Genomic DNA, 22,151 nt, shown 5'->3' with positions numbered 1-22,151 from the left:
TAATACAGACCTACCTTGCCTACATATTGATAATCAGAGCCTGTATATTCCTCCAGCAAGAAGAACTGGTTCCACATCCAGCCCCTTTTCTGTCGGTGAAGTGCTTTTCCATCACTCCCTGATACACGTGCCACAAAGCCTTTCGGTTGGTGGTCAGTTGTCCTTCTGAACAGCATTTCTGCATAGCAGGGATGTGGCAGGCACATCCAGAGCAGCAGTAGCAGCAACACTTGTTGTATTACCATAGTTCTCCACTGCTGTCTGTCCTCCAAGCCAGATGGCTGTGGGGTCAACAGTGTTGTTTTCCTGGATTACCTTTTGATGTCTCTTTAGTTGGCAGTGCAGCCAAGTGATTTCCAGTAGTTCATCTCCCTTCCACACATATCCACCAAATCCTCAAAGTAAACAGAAAAGACACAGTGTAAGTTGAAAACATTCCGTTTGCCTGTGACTGACTTCACACTGTATTTTACAGCAAAGAAGCAACTGATTATTTTCCATGTGCACCCAACTGATGGCTGATATCATGACTATAAAGGTTTTCTGTCAACCTTCACCAAGTGGGAGGGTTGCAAATGTAGCAGGTAGCTGCTTTCAAAACATTACATGAGAAACACAACAAAAGTGCATTGAGCTGATTAACTTTTGTTCTTAACTTTTCAGTTTAAGAACTTTGAGGATGTTTTTTTCATGTAGACTAGGGGATTAATACTATTAGCACTTACATATTAAATACTGCAGCCTTTACTTCAAAAGTTTTCCACCTGATTTGATTGACAAGTAATCCAGTGTTTTATTAATCTTGTTATCCGGAGGCCTGAAAAGGCTAATGCAAAGCAGTTTTAGAAACCACAGAAATGGTGAAACACTAGTTCCCCCAGGCACTTTAAATGGCAAAAGGGAACATCATATGCATCAGAAGAAATGCAACATGACAAGAAGCAAACTTTTTAAATATAAAAAGTTCTTAGGATGTAGTACTTACAGTATGAACTGAGATAGCATGCAAACAACTTTAAATGCAAGAAAAAAATGACGAAATAACTAGGACTTGATCTATTTGATGTTAAGTCATAGTGAACTCAGGATGTTTTTGCTTTACAATATACTTAAATTTGACATTCAATACGCAATTATTACTACAGAGAGAGAGAAAAAAGTAAATCCATTTCCAAACCTGTTTTGTTAGGTTTGTGTAGCATTTTATGTTTTTTCCTGACACAATAAGGAAGCATTTAGCACCATCGTGAAACGATAGGCAGATTCCATCAATATCTTTTGTTGACATCAAACAGAAATAAACTGTTTCCAATCTTGTGCCTATGTTCCTTCTCAGCATATCACTCTTCATGACTGTTGATACCATTAGCTGATTTCCACTTTAAAAGATTAAATTTGGAAATTACCAAACACTTAAGAGCAAATGTCTGCATGGCTCATTTAGATTTGCTTCAGCAGGCAAATCATGTAAAATACAATTAAAAAAAAAGAATATTAACACTTAAATGTTTTTGTTAGGATCACATTTGATATTTAATGTCATTCCAAAGCACCACGGCAACTTGACCAAAGCTATTTTGAAATATATAAACTATAAATGAAAGATATATAATTATGTATCATAATGGTACATTATGGACTTTAAGTATATACAATTATTATTACAGATTATTCTAATATACATAAATATAGCAGACAAAACATTAGTAGCTATAAATAGGAGAACTCTCTCTATATGCAAATAAATATATAAAACAATGGGGAACTAATGTTTCATCATTTCTGTGGTTTCTAAAACTGCTTTGCATTAGTCTTTTGGACCACTGGCTAACAAGATTAAAACATTGGATTACTTGTAAATCCAGTTTGTGCACTTTATTCTTTCAGTTCCTCTTTGCCAAGCCTCCATTACCACCTTCAACTCCTACCTAAAAATATTAATTTTATCTGTAACTCCCGTAAGTACCTTAAGTACCACGCCCAACAGAACTCAGATATACACATGACTAAAATGAGTAACTACAATTATTACTGTAACACTTGCCTTCCCTTCTCATTCCCCACATTTAAGTTTCCCCCTGTTACTTATTGTGTCATGTCTAATTTTTAACACCCAAATTTGGCAGAAGTCTGAACAGAAGTCACTTGGATTTTATATTAACCCAAAGGACGTGACTTTAATTCAGTGGGAACAAGACTGGGCTGTTTGATTGTTGAAGAATGTCAATGTTGGGGAATGTCAATCTTTTCTTTTACTTATTTGGTAAAGGGGCTAACACATTTCTGAACACTAATAGTGCACTTCTGGGAAATAATATAATTATCTTTCAGTACTTTGTCTTAAATGAAATAAGAACAGCTTTGCATAGGCTACATAATGCAGTCTGCAACCAGAACAGAAGTGTAGAACTTGTTAATTCCTTACTGGCTAATTTGTGAGAGAGAAATGTTAGCTTCGTATTTCAGCATCCATTTTTGTTTGCAGAGCCCACTGACCCCTGCTAAGGGGGAAATGGTGTCTGTTGCTAGGCAGCAAGCGTATATGAATGCTCCTATGGTTTTTTCTTCTCAATAGGATACATTTTCTCTACATTTTTTTTCTCTTAAATCTGCAAAGGGAGTATATACAGCCAATGCTTGTAGCTCCTCAGTATATACATATACTGTATTCTTCCATATGCAACAAAAAACCCTGAAATGATACAGAAACTTGATGGGTTTTCCTTTACTTCCATGATTTGGACACAGCATTGTTTAGCATACCTTAGAACAATGCATTCGGCTACATTGATCCCTGAGAGAAATCTGTTGACTTCAGTGGCTTTACACCATGGATGAATACAACCCTCGGCATTTTCAGATTCTTAATTTAAAAGTGTGTCTCATAAATGTCAAAAAATGCATCTCATTGCTTGCCCCGTGCTCTGCTCTGGGTTCTTACAAAAAAAAAAGTCAATGTGTTAATCTTTTTGTTCAATTTGCAAAAGCCTGATGATGAGTGAGTTTCTAATATTTTATTGTTTTACATAATATTTATTTTAAAGCAATTAATAAAATATGAGCATCTCCCAGCACGACGTATTACTGTGAGACATTGCCTTACTGGTATGTGTCTGCTTCTACCAGGATGCAAAAATTAATGTTTGCTTTTGACTTTAATGACAGCAAGATCAGGACCCAGGGTCATTCCATTGTAATGATATATCGCCAGACCAACACATCCTTACTTTGTATAAGAAAGGAGTATTTATGTGAGCAAAGGTTGGAAGGATCAGGCTCAATCATAAATTGTATTACATGGGGTAGGTACCTTGTGTTTATTTGTTGCTGAATAGCACTGCCACAATTCTATGTTGCCCATACACCCATGCCTATATTCTTTTTATTGACACACACATACACACACACAGAGACAGAGAGACTGACTAAATCTTAATCTTAGCTGATGTTTCTTGAAGTCAGAGGGAGTTGCATATGTACATCTAAGCAATGAACTGGCCCTTAGACCTGTTACTATTTTCCCCAAAGATGGAAAGTTATTGGTTTACCTGTGTAAAGGAGATACAGTATCTTCTTTCTCTTGCTCCTCCCCCCCACCCCCCAGCCCATAGGTATGTATATTCCACTGTTCACACATCACTATTTGATGTAGAAGTGTTGTTAAATTCCTCCTGGGAAATAATGAGTCAGTGTTTGGGATTGTTATTGAATTTCCTTCTTGTTAAATTAGGTCAGTGGAATGAAAGCTCTGATGGAATTTGTTAAAATTACAAAACTAGCTAATGTACATGAACTTGGCAGGCTAGGCTGCTTAATGGATGTATTCAGTAGGGTTCTCCCCTTTGGACTCCTCTTGAGTTCAGCATGCTGTTTTAAGTGTAATATTAAGTTTGATGGTCACATACTTGAATTAAATAAAATGTACCTTAAAAAACAACAACAACAAAACCCTTCTGCCTAATATATTGCAACTGGTAGTGGCAATGCCATTAAATAAAGGGCATGGGGGGAAAATGGCAGTTTTGGTTTAGAGTTAGATGAGAAGATACAAATGACAGTGAGGCATCCCCAGCTCTGTACTAAATACTGCAAGTCAGCTGAGATTCTTCATTACCTTATTAGAGCTGATCTAATCACTGGAGGAACCTGAAACTGTTATCAGCTTCTCACTGTTTTCACTTTATTAGTGCCACTGGAAATTTCTGGGAAACGTACCCAAATTCTGATGGAATATTTTCTCCAAAAAGTTATGTGCAATTCAGCAGAATTTCAAGGTTTTTTTTAAACAATAATTCAAAATGCATATGGAAATACTGATGATTTCACCCAACTTTTCCCCTAAAATCTTTTCCCTTCTTTCAGCATCCTATGGCCAGGATCATGCCCTTAAACACTATGCAATATTTGTTACAATATACAATCCGCGTGTAGTGGGGCAGATACCCCGCTCCAGTTAGGAAGGGGTTCAAAGCAGCCAAGGGAGGCTGGTTGGGTAAACAGCCACGGGTGTGGCCATACCCAATTAGGGTCCAGCTGACCCTGATAAAAGGGCAGGCTAAGGGAGTGAGAGAAAAGACTCTTGCTCCAGCTGAGGAACAGGGAGGACCAGGCTGCCTGGGAGAGCAAGCAGGCTACCTGAGGCAGAGCAGGGCTGGGGAAAAGCAGGCAGAGCTGGGGAGCTCTGGCCTGGTGGGTCCCCAGGCTGAGGCCTTGCTAAAGGCCAGGGGAAGTACTAGGGCTGCAGGGAGGCAGCTGGGGCTGGAAAGGCAGCAGGTCCAAACCCCCCTTGCCGATGATGAGTGGCCACTTCAGACTGCAGTTTGTCCCTGTGGGAAGGGGCTAGATGAGGACTGGCAGTGGGTTACTGAGGTGAGGTGGGCTTAGGGGTTTGGGGTTCCCTGAGGAGGGGAGACCCAGAGTGTGGGGGTGCTGCTGTGGGACAGCACCCTAAGGAAAGGGGCACTGGGGTCCAGGAGGGACACGGGGCCTGAAGTGCTATAAGTGGTGGAGAAAGCAGGCATCAGTAGGAAGACACTGGCCAGCAGGAGGCACTCCGAGGCTGGAACTGAGCTAATTCCTGGATGACCAGCAGGAGGTGCCATGGCAGTGAGTGCCTGCCGTGCTATACCGCTATTTACAATTTTAAACCTGAAACCTCATTCCTGTAAAACGTTATTTCAAATTAAACCAAACCCACTGAGAAAATGGACTGTGCCTAATTCTGCTCTGATTGACACCAATTTAGCTTCACTTATAGTACTTCAAAAAGAGATACTCCCTATGTTCTCTGGTGAGAAAGCAGAATCAGGATAGTTAGCTTGATATATTCCCACTAATATGTCTACACTACAGTCTATGTTGATATAACGTATGTCGTTCAGCAGCATGAATAAACCACCTTCCTGAGCAACAAAAGTTATACCGACATAAGCGCTCGTGTGCACAGTGCTATGTGGGCAAGAGAGGCAAAAATTAATATAAAATGGGAACTGATCTGGATTCTCTGCCCCAAATTTGATCTTGAGTAAACTAACTTTTTAATTTTAAGTTTGAAACACTTCAGAAATCTACTTTAAAATTATTTTCTCACTCTTGTGTGCCTCTGTATTCCTGTTTGAGTCAGAATAGAAGCAGGTGTGCCACAATACAATGTGAAAGGTTATTTGCATCATTTCAGGCCTGATCAGAAGCATGAAATCCCATGATCAAGACTTTTCTCACAAAATTTCCAGTCCAATTTGCAGATTTCAAGGTGTTAGCAATAGGTTTAGATTATGGTAAAGTGTCCAGATTTTGCATGCTTTTCCAAATCATAGAGAACCTTTGAATCTTTCAAGAGATGCCCATCACAAAGTAACATTGCTCCCTGGTTTCAATAGGTCTGAAATGCCACAAGAGAAGCCTCTTGCACAGAAATTCACTGCTTATGCTTAACATTTCAACCAAAACAAGGAGATACAGAGATTCATGCACAATTTTTTGAAAGTTTGCTTTTTGCATTCAAACAGAACAGAGTAAGATTAAGTTGGAGGTGAGTTCTAGCTTCCTGAAAGTGAAGTGACTTATGGCACTGACAAGATGTTGTGCAACAATAATCCACACACAGCTTCAATAATGTTCCTCAGTCCTGTACCATAACATTGCATATATTCCAAAGGAAGGTATTTTTCTGGTCAGAGAATGCCTATAACAAATTAAGATAAACTGTGTGGGAGGTTCTATGATGAGAAAGTTTCCATTCTGTTAGGGGATATAATGGAACAGATTCTACTCTCCTACCAGTTTTACTCTGGTGTAATTCCACTGACTTCTGTGGAGTCACCCCTAATTTACATTGGTGTAAGTGAATTCTAAACTCTTGAGTCTACTCAGCTAGCCTTTAGCAGAGTGGGCATGACAGTGTAACTGGATATATAAATGCTTCATCTCTCCATCAGCCCCAGAAAATCCTACATTCACAGAAACTTGGGGGATTTCAACCTCTTTTGCCACCTTTTTAATATAAAGAACAAAAAAAAAAAGAATGGAAAAAGAAAAAAATCTTCTGATATGCTAGACCCCAGCATGGTGAAGTGGCAGCTTGTGTAACAGATTCTGAACACATACAAGAGGCTTTTCCAAAACACAACTGAGTAAATACTCAGAATACAACTTTGTCCTCATTTAAAAAAAAAGGCCTTTCAATGCAGCTTCAGTTACCATACTTGAAAAAGAAAAATAAAGTTGTTTCAAATGACCAATTTTTAGAGGATTTTAATCTTATCATTCACCTTATTATGCATTAAAGGTCATTTTACTTTGATGCATGTAATTGTAAAGATGCCCCCAAACCTATTCACAAATTAACTGCCTAGTTCTGAATCAAGTGATTAAATGATAAACGGACAATAAGTTGATAATTTTGCTGCCTGAAGTTTACCGGCTCTACATTGTACACTGCACTGGACACATTCATCATTGTTAATTTATAGTATGTATTTGTAAAAGAGACATCTATATCTCTGAACCATCTTCAGTTCAAGTTCCTAAGTGGATAAAGGTGACTAAAGTCTGCATGGTTAGCTGCTAAACTGGACACAGTCAAACGGAATGGTTCAGAAAAATTGCTTCTAATTAGGGATGGTGAACTCATTTCCCCCTATTTCTAAGCTGCATGATACAATATGAATGTTTCTTTGAAGCCCAAACATTATTTTATCCATGTCCCAGTCAGGAGAAAGAAACTGAAAAATAGAACAGAGAAAAAAATTCTAACGAGAAAAAAATGCCAAGCAGTATTATTACCTTTGTCAAGAAAGTGTAATGTTGTTGAATGTTAGGTGGAACTGTACTGAAATCCTAACTATTTTTTTTTAGCAGTGATTCATGGTTAACAATAGGTATGTGTGTGTTTTATACAACAAAACATTGTAAAATTTCACACCTTTAAAAACAAACACATTATGTCTTAAAATTAACAATAAGGTATCTAGTGTGTCCTTCACGATTATAACCCATCAATACTCACTATCACCCCCACATACACATACAGCTATAACTCTTCCTTTCTTCTCAAATTTTCAAAAAATGTTACACTCATAACCAAACAAACAAAAATCAGTAGGTGATTAAAGGAAATGATCCCTTGAAAAGGAATTGAGATCTTATAATCATCCAGTCCCTTTCATCTCCTCTCTGTGACCCACCCTGGTTCCCTAAAACACTCCAGTCCATACCTTGTTCCCCATCTCCTACCACCATTTCCATACAGCCTGTCCCTTTATGTGTGCCTCTGTATTCTGTACCTTTTGTGCCATCCCCTCTCAACCTTCCATGATTCCTCTAAATATATCCCATCCCTTCTATGCCCACTATCTGTACCTTCCGAAGTTCTTTGCTAACAAGTTATTCCTCTTGCCACACCCACCTTCTGTTCTCTGTCTCCTGACTCATTCAAAGTTCCCCCTACTGTATGATCTTGAAAACTCAAATTCCCACCAGTGTCCTCCTGCCTCCTCTCATTTTGACAAGGGAGTTTAGCTCCACCCTGCTTCTCCATGATATGTCTACACACACCTCCTCCTAAACTATTTTTCTACCGTATCTATCTCCCCCACACACATACACACACCTCACCTACCCTAATCTATTCCTTTTCTCCTCAGATTCAGTCTAGCAGCTGCTGCAGCAACAAAGCCTGGAGGCAGGAAAATGCTTTGTTTATATTTTGTCTCACCCCTCCCACAAATAAAGTACTTACTCGTCAATGTCAACCAAAGAAAACTTACTCTTCAATGTCAACGAAAGAAAATTGCTTCTAATTAGGGATGGAGTCTGTAGGCCAATTCACTGTGGAAAAAAGATGATTCCGAAAAATAATACATTTTTAAAAAAATAGGCAAATATTCAAAAATACCATAACATAAAAATGGAATTTCTGATTTTTAGCAAACATCCCAGAAAAACAAACAAACAAAAACACTACTCTGAAAGATGCGGCATGCAAAATGTCAGGAATATTGAGTTTTTCTTTGGATAAACTAGGGGGAAGTAAAACACTTTGAGTTTATATTAGGAGGTTATAGCTTTAACATTGACTACAGAGCACTCGATACTTCAAACACTCATACAAATGCACAGACACACACACTACATGCAGCTCACCAATATAGTGTGTCTGGACTAGAAGGGGACTCAAGGTCCCTTCCATTCCTACGATTCTACGAGTCTATGTGCAACAGCTGTTGAGTGATTATGAATTCATTTGTGTTTTAGCAGCTGAATTTCACTTGAGAGAACCTTAGATTTAGATTAGAAGAAAAAAATATTAGCGAACTAGGTACAATTTGTGAATCCCCAAGACAGTACAATAGGTTTGCCAAATCTTCAACCTCTATGGGATACAATATTGGGAAGAAATTCCAATAAATGAAGTATGCAAATAATTACAGTGAAATATCCAGGCAAGTGGATCTATCGGGATCACTGTAATGCTATAATTTAGAAACATGTGCCAGAGAAATAAGTTATCTTGGTAACAATACATTTACTTTTTCTTTATTCTGTTTCAGTCCATCTTTGATATTCTTTGACTTTTCTGGGAATGGAAAGATCATAAAATTCTATTGGGGATGTTGTCAGGAACCCAGACTGAGAGGTACAGCAAGACTTGCAGTGCTGGAGGCTTAACTTTCACCCTGTCCTGCAGGTGATTTCCTGGCCAGCAGCATGAATTCTAGTGAATGACACTGAGCATTTATAAACAAGACATTCTTTTCCTTCAGGGCAGATGGAAATTTAAGGCTCAAGGTTTGTACTTTCTAGTGCTTTCTTTCTGCCAGCCAACTATCAACCCCATCAGAGTAATAGAATAAGCACAGAAGCATGCCAAACATCTAAAAACTAACCATAATCTCATCAGGAGTTTATATCTGCAGCTCAGGCTGAAACCTTACAGTTTCAGAGAGCAGAGTCAGTTCACTAAAGCATGAAGAATTGGAGCACTGAGAGACTGTGCCTGCTTAGAAGACTGTGTAATTTAATAAAGTGTTCATTGGTGTCTACATACTGGCTCCTCAAACTTGTATTAGTGCCTGTGCCTGCAGCATGGAGATTCCCATTCCTGTTAATCAGATGAGGGTAGTGGGAATAAAATCTTCTGTGAAGACAGACGGACAAATGAAAGGCTCACAGTTTTAAACCTTACTTTAAGATGGTAAAATGGAGATGACATCACTTCTAGAAAATTTCTTAAAATGATATATTTGTGTCTTTACAATTATTTATTAGCATAACAGTTATTGAACATCAGAGCACACGCATGCTTCCTATAGTATGCATTGTTATTCATGTTTTCTACAGGTCCTTCATTTGATTATTCAGCTAAACTAACATTAGACCCTTGGTATATTTACAATGTACTCAGTGATTCTCACAATAAGTGGTTTGTCAATGATCTTTAACTAATTTGAAGCTTTAGCTTGTATTTCAGTTCCTTTTGGTTTGTTCTTTAAATATGTATCACTTTCCTATAGCCACTTTTCCATAGCTGTACAATTTGTTCTTGTATTTGTTGTATCATTCTCAATGTACCCTTTTACCTGGCAAATTAAGAGCTCATCTTTATGGTGCTGTTGAAATATATTTGGAATTCTTACAATTCTGCAGTGAAGTGCTGACAATCACATTATATTCTTGGCTTTCTTTGCCTCACGCCTTTTACTGCAGAAGCTACTGCTATACACTAGTAAAATTCTGCTAAATGAGTCAGACTTGTGGAATCTGTTGGTAACATTTTTAAGAGTTAACCCACAAACGAAATCATAGTTCAGCATGGATCATATACTAAGTCACTTGTGCCTTAAATATTAGATCCACTATGGTATATTACATCCAGGAAAAACTATTAAAAGACCATTAAAATAGCAATGTCAGGCACTCAAGTTATAAAACATAATAATAAGTTATCTTTTATTAAAAATTAATATTGTTTGTAAAACCTTAATTCATCCCTCTCATGTGCACATATTATAATTACATGATCTCATGTTATTCCCCCCCAGGACTCCTGCCTCACTCAGTGTACAAAAGGCTGTAATCTGCATCTATTTGTAGTCTGTTCCAGCACCAGCTTCCACCAGAATGTCATGTGGGGCAGATGTGGTGGTGAAAAAGTACACACTAACTGTAACATTTTTGAGATGTTAGAGATATTAATTAGAGCAGGGGTGGGCAAACTACGGCCTGAGGGCCACATCCAGCCCTTCAGACATTTTAATCTGGCCCTCAAACTCCTGCCAGGGAGCGGGGTTGGGGTCGGGGGCTTGCCCCATTCGCATGTGCTGTGGCTCCATGTGGCTCCCAGAAGCACCAGCATGTCCCCACTCTTTCTCCTACATGTAGGGGCAGCAAGGGGGCTCTGCCCCCTGCCCCCGCCCAAAGCACCGCCCCCACAGCTCCCATTGGCCAGCAATCACAACCAATGGGAGCTGCAGGGGCGGTATCTATGGATGGGACAGCGCTCAGTGCTGCCTGGCCGTGCCTCCACATAGGAGCCAGAAAGGAGACATGCCGCTGTTTCCAGGAGCTGCTTGTGGTAAGTGCCGCCTGGAGTCTGCACCCCTGACCCTTTCCAGCATCCCAACCCTCTGTCCCAGCCCTGATCCCCCTCGGTCCCACCCTCCTGCACCCTAGAGCCCACACCACCAGCTGGAGCCCTCATTCCCCACCCATACCCCTGCCCCGGCCCAGAGCCCCTTCCCACATGCTGAACTCCTAATTTCTGGTCCCACCCCAGAGCCTGCACCCCAACTCCCAGTTTTGTGAGCATTCATGGCCTGCCATACAATTTCCATCCCCAGATTTGGCCCACCCCTGGGTTAGAGCCTCTCTATCCCAAGTTTGCAGTCAGACAGCAGTCAAAATGTCAAGATGGCAGTGCATGTTTTCTGCATGTACCCTGATTTTCACAATACCTCAATTTAACAGAATGACAACTGTATGTGCATGATGCTTATCATTGACTAAAAACTGTGACTGCTGTACTCAGTTAGCTTCCTCTTCAGACATGGTAGAATTCCCGACTACAACTGCTCTAAATGTTTTGCTCCATCCTGATCACAGAAGCTAGACTTCACCTGCTAAAAGGCCTCTACCATCTCTATATATCTTAGCTATATGGCCAACCTATCAATCTTTAATGTATTTATCTTCTCTTCCACACCTCATTCCTGTGAGCATGGAAGTACTGTCACCCTTAAAACAGATGGGGGAACTGAGACAAAAGAGGGTGTAATTTTCCCAAAGTCACACAGGAAGTCTGTGGTAGAGCAGCGAATTCAACTCTAGTCTCCCAAGTGCCTGGCTACTGACCTACCCACAGTATCTTCCTGCATCTAGTCTCTGTTAGCATCCAGCCACTGTTTGAAAATGCCACAAAGTTGATGAGCTGTGATTAAATTAGTGTCAGCCAAGTGATACCACTCAACTGCCTGGGAAAAGCCTGACTTTGTTGTTCAGGTGCCAAGAATTCTAATATCCTTCTCTATAAACAAGCAAGTAATAAGGTAGCACATCAAATGCAGCATGCCACAAACACTGAAGAGTAACCAATAAATCAGTGACATGGAAAGAATTTCACTACATCCAGTCTACCCTCCTCAATCTGTGATCTGATACAGTGGCTGGATACATCACAGTCAGATTCTGGTTACCCACTAGTTGTAATTAAGCCTGCCAGTTTAAAAAAGCACCACCGGGAGGTAAACCATGTCAAAACAGTGGTGCACCTGGGTAGTTATGAGACCAAGCATATGGAGTTATTAATAACAATAATTATTATTTACATTCACATATAGGCCAGGATTCTTGACTTAGGCCTAAGCCTTTACAACACGTAAAATAGAAGATGCCATTTGCATTTCATACAGTTTGAGTAACTACAACAGCTAACTATCTATACTTATCGACAAATTCTTACTAACTTGTGAAGTAATTTCTTTTCACTTGTTTCATGTTTTATTCTTAAAAAATTATAATACAGGGAGCGGGCAGAGATTGGTAGGGGGCGCTCTCCCTTGGCAATCAGGCCTGGCCCCAATGCCCCAGTGAGGCGCTAGGGGGCGCTGTGCTGCTGGGAGCGGGGCTCAGCAGGGGGCGCTCTCCCTTGGCAATCAGGCCTGGCCCCAATGCCGCTCTAGGGGGCGCTGTGCTGCAGGGAGCGGACAGAGATGGGTAGGGTATGCTTTCTCCAGCAGTCTGGGCTGTTCTGGTTACTCCACCCCAGAGGCAGCTATGTCTGCACAACGGGCAAGCGCTGCCGGCAGGGGAGCAAGGCGAGGATGAATGTTAGGGGCTCAGGCTGTGGCATGGAGGGGGGGTGCTCGGGGGGGGGGGGGGGACAGGCTGCTCTGAGAGACAACAGGATTTCACAGGCAGAAACAGGCTAATGCAGCCCCTGCCAGATGTGCTCCCCAGCTCATAACCACCACCCTATACCGGAAACCTACTGACCGCTATACTTACCTACATGCCTCCAGCTTTCATCTAGACCACACCACATGATCCATTGTCTACAGCCAAGCTCTACGATACAACTGCATTTGCTCCAACCCTTCAGACAGAGACAAACACCTAGAATATCTCTATCAAGCATTCTTACAACTACAATACCCACCTGCTGAAGTGAAGAAACGGATTGACAGAGCCAGAAGAGTACCCAGAAGTCACTTATTACAGGACGGGACCAACAAAGAAAGTAACCGAACGCCACTAGCCATCACCTTCAGCCCCAAATTAAAACCTCTCCAACACATCATCAAGGATCTACAACCTATCCTGAAGGATGACCCATCACTCTCACAGATCTTGGGAGACAGACCAGTCCTTGCTTACAGACAGCCCCCCAACCTGAAGCAAATACTCACCAGCAACCACACACCACACAACAAAAACACTAACCCAGGAACCTATCCTTGCAACAAAGCCTGATGCCAGCTGTGTTCACATATCTATTCAGAGGACACCATCATAGGGCCTAATCACATCAGCCACACTATCAGAGGCTCGTTCACCTACACATCTACTAATGTCATATATGCCATCATGTGCCAGCAATGCCCATCTGCCATGTACATTGGTCAAACTGGACAGTCTCTACGTAAAAGAATAAATGGACACAAATCAGACGTCAAGAATTATAACATTCAAAAACCCGTCGGAGAACACTTCAATCTCTCTGGTCACTTGATTACAGACCTAAAAGTGGCAATACTTCAACAAAAAAACTTCAAAAACAGACTCCAATGAGAGAGTGCTGAATTGGAAGTAATTTGCAAACTGGACACCATTAAATTAGTCTTGAATAAAGACTGGGAGTGTATGTGTCATTACACAAAGTAAAACTATTTCCCCATGTTTATTCTTCCCCGCTCCCCCCCACTATTGTTCCTCACACGTTCTTGTCAACTGCTGGAAATGGCCCACCTTGATTATCACTACAAAAGTTTTTTTCCTCTCCTGCTGGTAATAGCTCACCTTAACTGATCACTCTCATTATCGTGTGCATGGTAACACCCACTGTTTCATGTTCTCTGTGTATATAAAATCGTCTTAATGTATTTTCCACTGCATGCATCTGATGAAGTGGGCTGTAGCCCACGAAAGCTTATGCTCAAATAAATTTGATAGTCTCTAAGGTGCCACAAATATGCCTGTTCTTTTTACTACCTTGAGTGAATCAATTCTCTCTCTCAAGAAACCAGCCACTGCAACTGTGAAACTCACTTGGAAAACCCCACCATCATGCCAGTTCCAACTGATAAAAATACTTTCATTGTTTACCCTAGTGTTGACTTGGTTATGAGGTAGTCATGCTTCTTAGAAAATACCTGAATAAAAAACTTCTGAATGACTAAAATGTATGATCATGTGTACTTCAGTAACAAGTTTAATCATAGTTACCTAGAAGTTCTAAGTAGCAACATATTTGAGGCTAGAGAAATTCACTACACTAATTAAGCCTACTACTTTTTGTAATAGAAACTATGCTCCCCTACAGCAAAAGTTCACTGCGAGAAACCCTAAACCCTGAGCATTTCAAAGATTTCATCTTAAAAATCACATGGATTTTGTGATCAAGAGAATTTATGGCTTCTTAGACAAAAAGAGGAAGAAGCTTTGAATTGGCTTGTAAGCTAAAGATTTTACCACTGAACCTTTGGATAAAGAGCTTACAGTACTGGAGAAACTCTGGAGAAATTAGAATAGTGTGAAAATTATTACCTCCATATTTTGTTTTGCATTTGATGTGTGATAGTCTTACATATATAAGTGGCAATGCTTGGCTATGAATATAACATCAGCAAGGTCATTTTACTGAATTGACATTTTTCAATAATTAAATAACTTGTCTACATTTATAAACTCTTCTTTAGTTGAACTGACACAACCAGTCCCATGATTCCACTGACATAGAAATCTGACTGGAAGTAAATAAGGATTTATATTTACAGCTCCGTATTTCCATGTTGGCACCAAAGTCACCTGACCAGACGAGTATAAAACCAGAATAACAATTTGTGATAAGATTGTAATAAGACTTTGAATTAATTCAAACTGTTTTATTATCTCTTCAAAATTGTAAGTTCCCATCTTGAGTTTTATTTTTCATATTGTGAACAGTAACATCTTGATTTTGCTTTCTGAACATTTTTCATTTGCTTTCAAAAGTGTTTTGGGTAATAAAACTCAAAATCATAATAATTCTCCAGTCTGTACTTTACACAAGGAACACAGAGCAAAAGAACAGTGAGAAATCTAGTAGAAATAATTCGCTAATTAAATTATTTAACCATCATAACCTATCTGGTAGAATGACCCTTGGGGCAGTCTGCAGACTTTGTGATTTTTGTGTGGTGTGCTGCAGCAGAATGATTCTGCATAAGACAGAGCCCTTCAGAGGGTAGAAAGTTATCTTCATGATAAGTCTGTGTCTGCCTAAGTGGAGTCACTGTTTAGTGGGCAGCACAACAGTGAGTGGTGGACAGAACTTCACCTGTAGCTGTGGCTCTAAGCACCCTCCAGCACCCAGCACTATACTGTGTGGGGGTATTAAACACAGCAAGAGCTTTGGGGTAAGTCTACACAGCCCATGGCAGCAAGCCTCCCAGCCCGGGTCAATAGACTCAGGCTCATGCCACCATGCTAAAATAGCAGTGTAGGGAGTGCTTTGAAGTTGTGACTCAGGCTGCAGGTCGGGCTGTGAAGCCTAGAGAAGGGGGTGGCCATCTTGAAACATCTAGGACCTGATTTTCTTAAGTGTTGAACATAAGCGATTCCTGTTTACTTCAACTGGAATCCTGGGTGCTCAATATCTCTGAAATTCAGAGCTTGTATAAGTCCGTCTGTCTGAGTTTTGGCACCCAAAAACTGAGGCATCCTAAATTTTTGGACATGAACATTTTAGCCATAGTTCTTTCCATATGCAGAATTCTCTCTTTTTTTCATTTCAGTGACTTGAAGTGTAGCACCAAAGCAAACTGTTTTCCAAATATAAGGTATTATGAGAACAACCCCCTGGCAGAATATTACTTTTATTTTGATGCCACTATTTAACTGTCCTTCGCTTGCTTTGCCAGAACTGTGTGGGGTATTGTCTGCACAGTATGCAAACACATTATTCTGGAATAAAATGCAGCTCCTTTTCTTTCTGGCCATTCTGTATGCAACACATTTTGAGGCCTCACTGTCATTTGCAGATAATCTGAGAAGTTTCACATGCAATTTCTGTATTGGAGATATGTCAGACAATAAAAGTAATTTTTTCTACTCTTACTGGAATCATCTGGTGCATTAGAAAATGGATGACAGAACTGCGAGTTATAGGTTAGGATTTCCTTGGAGACAGAAGTTACCATTTATTTTCTTGTTGCTGCTTTTATTTGACCACAGCTGTAACTGGTAATCATGTTTTCAATTAAGGAACACAGTGAATTTGCAGGCAAGATTCCATAGCTGGTGCTGAAATGAATGTTACTTAAAGCTCGCTTCTGCTGAGGCTTGTTCAGCCTTTTTATCTTTCTGACAACAACAAAGGAAAGGAGGAGCTTTCTCTTGTGTTCTATTTGTTCTCCATTATTTTTCATTCAATACTGATATTTTCCTACCTTTTTGATATACATTATTCACAGTATCATGACCCTAGAGGATACTACATTACACATTACCCATTTTGCTGAATAACCATCCTCGTGGCTGAAAAGGTGTGAAAGAAATATATCCAGTCAGCTTTTAATGGAAAAGGCTTTTAGCCTTCTATCAAGGAGGCCTTACTCAATAACGGTGTATTACTATCTTAAGAACAGTGACACTGTATTCCTGATTCCAAGTACCTTTCACCAACTCTAAGATGATCACATACTTTTAGGCTAAATGGTTTCCATCGGCAATCCCACAAATAACTCATAAAAAGGGATCAGGCCAATTTAATTCCACAATGCTTAGCCAAACGTTCGGCCATAGCGATCATTCTCCATTTAATCTATTCATGTGCGGATGCAAGGGCTTGTTGGGCTAAGAGTCCAACATCGGAACAGACTTGATGAACCCATTTAATAAAGGGTCTGCTTCTGGGCCCCCTCCACCCCTCGGTTGGTGGAATTTTATCCCAGATAAAATTCCACCTTCAGGGAGCGCTGTGTAAGCTTGAAAGCTTGTCTCGCTCACCAGCAGAAGCTGGTCCAATAAAAAGATATTACCTTGCCCACCCAGTCTCTCTAGTTCCCTCTGAACTGTTATATATCTCACCCCATTGCCCTTCTTCAGAATCACCCACCAATCAGAACTCCTCACTTGTAGCTATCAGACAGTAATGGAACAGCAGGCCATTTTCAACTACTCTCAAAAGAGTCCAAGAGTAAAGAGTCTCTGCTGGCCCTCCTCTCCCCAGTGTAGTCCCAGTGAAGAAGCTCCACTTAGTGCCCACCTACACAGGAATTCTCTTTGGAGGGATGTGAGGGCCTCACTTCTGCCTTACTTCAACAACGCCCCTATTGATATAATAATAATATTTAAAGAAAACAGAAGCCTTGCACATTTTTGTTATGCTTTTCTGCTAAGCAAGATGTGAGAAACAGGCAGTAACGTATGAAGAGAATTCTGTGGGCATTGCATCAGATAGTGGAGATCAATGAACCATGGTTAAAATTCAATAGGAATATGCACTTACAGATCACATATAAAGCTTATAGAATTTCTCTTATGGGAAATCTATAATCCACATATATTCTCAAAAAAAGAAAAGAAAAGAAAAAAGAAAAAAATAGCATTATTCAGAAAAAGAAAAGAATAGCATTATTCAGAAAAAGTTCCTCCTGCGAGATTCTGATCTCATGCCATTTTTACCCCAAGACAATCCCACTGACTTCAATGGTGTTAATTTCTGATTACAAAAGGCAAGAGCAGAATTGGAAGTTACTGCAAGTTGTTAACAATGACTTCAGTGGGCTGTATAGGGTACATTTCGGGGGAAGAATCTGCCTAATTTGTCTACAGTTTATATTATTGTCCATTTATTATCCAACCATTTTTGGTGTTTTAATGGATTATGGTTTTAGGGATTCATAGTGGTGCATTATAATGGGGAGCTAAGGGTCAAAGACTTCTGCAATTTAGAAGGGTGTTACTGGAACAAATATTAAAATTGCTGCTTATTTTAGCCCTTCCAATGAATCTCCATTTCTTGGCAGTAACCTGCTAGGGAGAGTAGATGACAGATAGATTACTGAGGCTCAGCTTTACATCTTCCTGTCACTGTAGTCCATATTCCTTTGTTGTTATTTTTAATTAGGAGCTGTTTTATCAGCATGTACATCATTAAGAAATGATCTTTTGAGGAGATTTACAATAAATGACTCAATTCTCTGTACACTATACTCGTTTATGAGTCATTTTAACAACAGAGGCATGTCCTATCCTCAAAATCAAACTAAAAAAGGACAATTTGTGATTACATCGATTTATCAGCCTACTCTTCTGACAAAATTATTGGCAACAGCGGTATAGTCTCAGGATACTAGAAACCATAGAGCACATGCAAGCTTAACAACAGGACACCTTCAGATGATTCACGCAATGGGAAGCAATGCAGGAAATCTGAGCCACAACCTATTTTACTGAACCTTGCCCTTCCCTTCTGTGCTTACTGACAGAGTCAAGTGTTATTGTAGTCATGTTAATCCCAGGATATTAGATACAAAAGGTAGGTGAGGTATTTGTGACGGTACACCCCATAAGGCTTTATGGGAATATGCTCATGTATGTATATATGACATAACTAGAATATGTTTTATGCTACATATGCCATGTAACATATCTCTGTAAAGGTTATGATCTACCGAATCTATTAATCCTATTTATATGCATGTATCATTTTTGTATTTGAAGTTATAGTATTGGCTGTGTACTGGCTTGATTTTTAAGTAGCCTTTGTAAAGCATTTGGTCAGCTTCTTGAGAAAGGAATGTGCACATTACGTGCCCAGTGAAGAAGCACTTAAGAAACAATGGATCTTGGAATGTTCCAATCCACATAAGAAGTCTACTTGAGGACGTTCAAGATAGCATGTGACCCATAGCTGCTACCTGTAAGTTCTGTGTCATGCGTGGACATGTGACTTGCCCATGTGACTCCAAAACTCCATATTGTAGCTGGGATTCTATACAGGGGGGGTGAGGGGTGTCCACCCACCAGAGAAAGTCTACTTAAACCCTGGGGAGACCACTCCATTTTGTCTTCAGCTGGCTAAACAGAGAGCCTCTCCATCCCCAAGGATACCTGAAAGAAACTGGAACAACGGACAGTAACTGCAGGGGGTGTGAGTGAGTGCTGGACCCAGACTAGAAGACGACTAGTCTGTAAAAGGAAGCTGACTGGGTGAGGTTTTTATTCAGTTTTCTTAGACATAGACGTGAGTGTTCTATTTTATTTTGCTTGGTAATTCACTTTGTTCTGTCTGTTACTACTTAAAACCACTTAAATTCTACTTTGTGTATTTAATAAAATCACTTTTTATATGTTAAATAACCCAAAGTATGTATTAATACATGGGGGGAGGAGGGAGCAAACAGCTGTGCATATCTCTCTATCAGTGTTACAGAGGGCAAATAATTTATGAGATTACCCTGTATATGCTTTATACAGAGTAAAACAGATTTATTTGTGGTTTGGACCCCACTGGGAGTTGGGCATCTGAGTGTTAAAGATGGGAACAGTCCTTAAGTCGCTTTCAGTTAAGTCTGCAGCTTTACGGCACCTGGTTCAGATCCTGGGTCTGTGTTGGAGCAGACAGGCGTGTCTGACTCAGCAAGACAGGGTGCTGGAGTCCCAAGCTGGCAGGGAAAGCAGGGGAAGAAATAGTCTTGGCAGATCAGTTGGCAGCCCCAAGGGGGGTTTCTGTGATCCAACCTGTGACAGTACTATTTTTTATTGGACCACTTTCTGTTGGTGATAGAGAGAAGCTTTTGAGCTACACAGAGCTCCTCTTCAGGTCTGTGAAAGGTACTCAGAGTGGCACAGCTAAATGTAAGCTGGAACAGATAGTTTAGCATAAGTAGCAAGTACATTGTCTAAGGGACCATTCAACATGAAGTGGCCCAACAACACTCCTGTAGCCATAAGACAAAAAGGGGAGTTTGTGGGTTACAGATTGTTGTAATAAGCAATAATTCCAGTGTCTTTATTCAGACCGTGATTTTAAGCATCTAGCAAAGTTATGAATTTCATCTTCCAGGCTCCTCTTTTGAAAGCATTGTGCATATTCTATATAATACTGAGCTATATTATAACACCGAGTACCTTTCCCAGCCCTGAAGAAGAGCTCTGTGTAAGCTCAAAAGCTTGTCTTTCTCCAAAACAGGAGTTGGTCCAAGAAGAGATATTACATTACCCACCACCGGCGGCAAGTATAATAGGGCAGGAGAGGCTGAGCCTCCCCTAGCACAGCCACCACTGACCATGCTGCCCGACTTCTGGGCTGCGGTGGCCCTGCCATTTCCCCTCCATGTTGGGAGTGGGATTCTGCGGAAAGTTTTTGCTTATTTATTTTGCACCATGCAGGTACCTGGGCAGCTGAGGTGGTGGTATGTGCTACTCAGCTTCCTGGGTCCCTGGGACTCGCCAGGGAGATTACTGATGAACCGGGAAGCTGAGTAGCAGATACCGCCTCCTCAGCCATCCAGGAACCTGCATGGTGCATATAAAAGCTCAGCATTCTCTGCCTGGCTGCTCCTCTCCAGCACTCTCCACCCCCATCTCTGGAGGTCCCTGACAGTGCTCACTGGTTCCTCCCCTCCACCCCACTCAGCCCCACTCTCACTCAGCCCACCTACCACCACTTGCTGGTCCCTCCTCCCCCTCCCCCACCACCCCTCACCGGTCCGTGCTCCGGTGGGAGGAGGGATGCATCAAGCGGCAGCAGGGGGCTGAGTGGGAAGGGGTAGAGGAGAGGAGGGATCCTACGTGGTGAGGGGTGGCCGAGCAGGGAGGGGAAAGGAGAGGAGGGACGCACATGACAAGCAGGTAGAGGGTCGAGTGGGAAAGGGTGAGGAAGGAGGGGCCAGCAAGCAATAGCAGGGGGGGGCGAGCAGGGAGGAAGGACTAGTGAGTAGTGGTGGGGGAAGGAGGGACCATTGAGTGGGGAAGAGGCTGAGTAGGGGAGGGGATAGGGCGGAAGTGGAGTGTGGGCGGGGCCATGGGCAAAAGAGGCAGGACAGGGAGCTAGTCTCCCTCAAGGGAAGCTTTACTCGCTGCCCATGTCACCCACCTTGTCTCTCTGAAAGAGTCAATATCGTTTGAAACCCCAACAGAATCATCAACACTTGGAACTGGCAGAAAAACTGGATACATTTTTTGTGACATTTTAATCCTGTTTTTCTTGGAAACATCAATATTCAGAAAAATTTGACAAGCTCTGGTCAACACCTCTCTCAGATAAGGAAATCCACTGTCTCCCCAAAACATGCCATAACTGGGCCAGTAATTAAGGAATTATGGTTTGACACAACCCACTTCTGTGTCTATATCTACAGGGCAGTATCTAACTTCTCATTCCTAAGCAACTTAAAGCAAGCACAATCTCTTCCATGCTGTTCCATGCATAATGTGCTGCATCCATTAGGTCCAGTGTATGTGCTGGGCCTAAGTGGGGGTAGAAGGGGAGAACAGAGCTTGAATGCTAAGTCCTTTTTGTCCACATTAGACATTCCCTACGGCAGATGAGTACTATCATATTCATGAAATTATTAGGGCTGTCAAGCAATTAAAACAATCACAAATAACTGTGTGATTGAAAACATTAATTGTGATTAACCCATGTGATTAATCGCACTGTTAAACAATAGAATACCATTTATTTAAATATTTTTGGATGTTTTCTGCATTTTCAAATATATTGATTTCAATTACAACGCAGAACACAAAGTGTACAGTGCTCACTTTGTATTTATTTTTATTACAAATATTTGTGCTAACAAAATAAATAGTATTTTTCAATTCACCTTATGCAAGTACTGTAATACAATCTCTGTGATGAAAGTTAAACTTATAAATGTAGAATTATGTACAAAAAATAACTGCATTCAAAAATAAAACAACCTAAAACTTTAGAGCTTACAAGT

The 22,151-nt window shown here is 40.8% G+C and overlaps 1 protein-coding gene across 5 annotated transcripts in view; it reads right to left on the bottom strand.

Annotated features, from left to right (window-relative positions):
- Positions 1–22,151, bottom strand: part of CDH10 (cadherin 10) — a 152,422-nt gene that overhangs the window by 98,398 nt on the left and 31,873 nt on the right. For 2 of the 5 annotated variants that reach the window (XM_037893297.2, XM_037893299.2), the window contains exon 2: positions 15–395. In XM_037893297.2, the coding sequence (XP_037749225.1) occupies positions 15–245 (231 nt within the window). In that variant the 5' untranslated portion in view covers positions 246–395. Of the gene's footprint in view, positions 1–14; positions 396–725; positions 747–8,267; positions 8,329–9,386; positions 9,638–22,151 lie in introns of those variants that run through there. The other 3 variants (XM_043540225.1, XM_043540224.1, XM_043540226.1) reach the window with 3 other exon arrangements.

This window comes from Chelonia mydas, chromosome 2, assembly GCF_015237465.2.
Source record: "Chelonia mydas isolate rCheMyd1 chromosome 2, rCheMyd1.pri.v2, whole genome shotgun sequence".
NCBI lineage: Eukaryota > Metazoa > Chordata > Testudines > Cheloniidae > Chelonia > Chelonia mydas.
The sequence above is the reverse complement of the archived record's forward strand: the minus strand, read 5'-3'. Positions and strand labels throughout refer to the sequence as shown.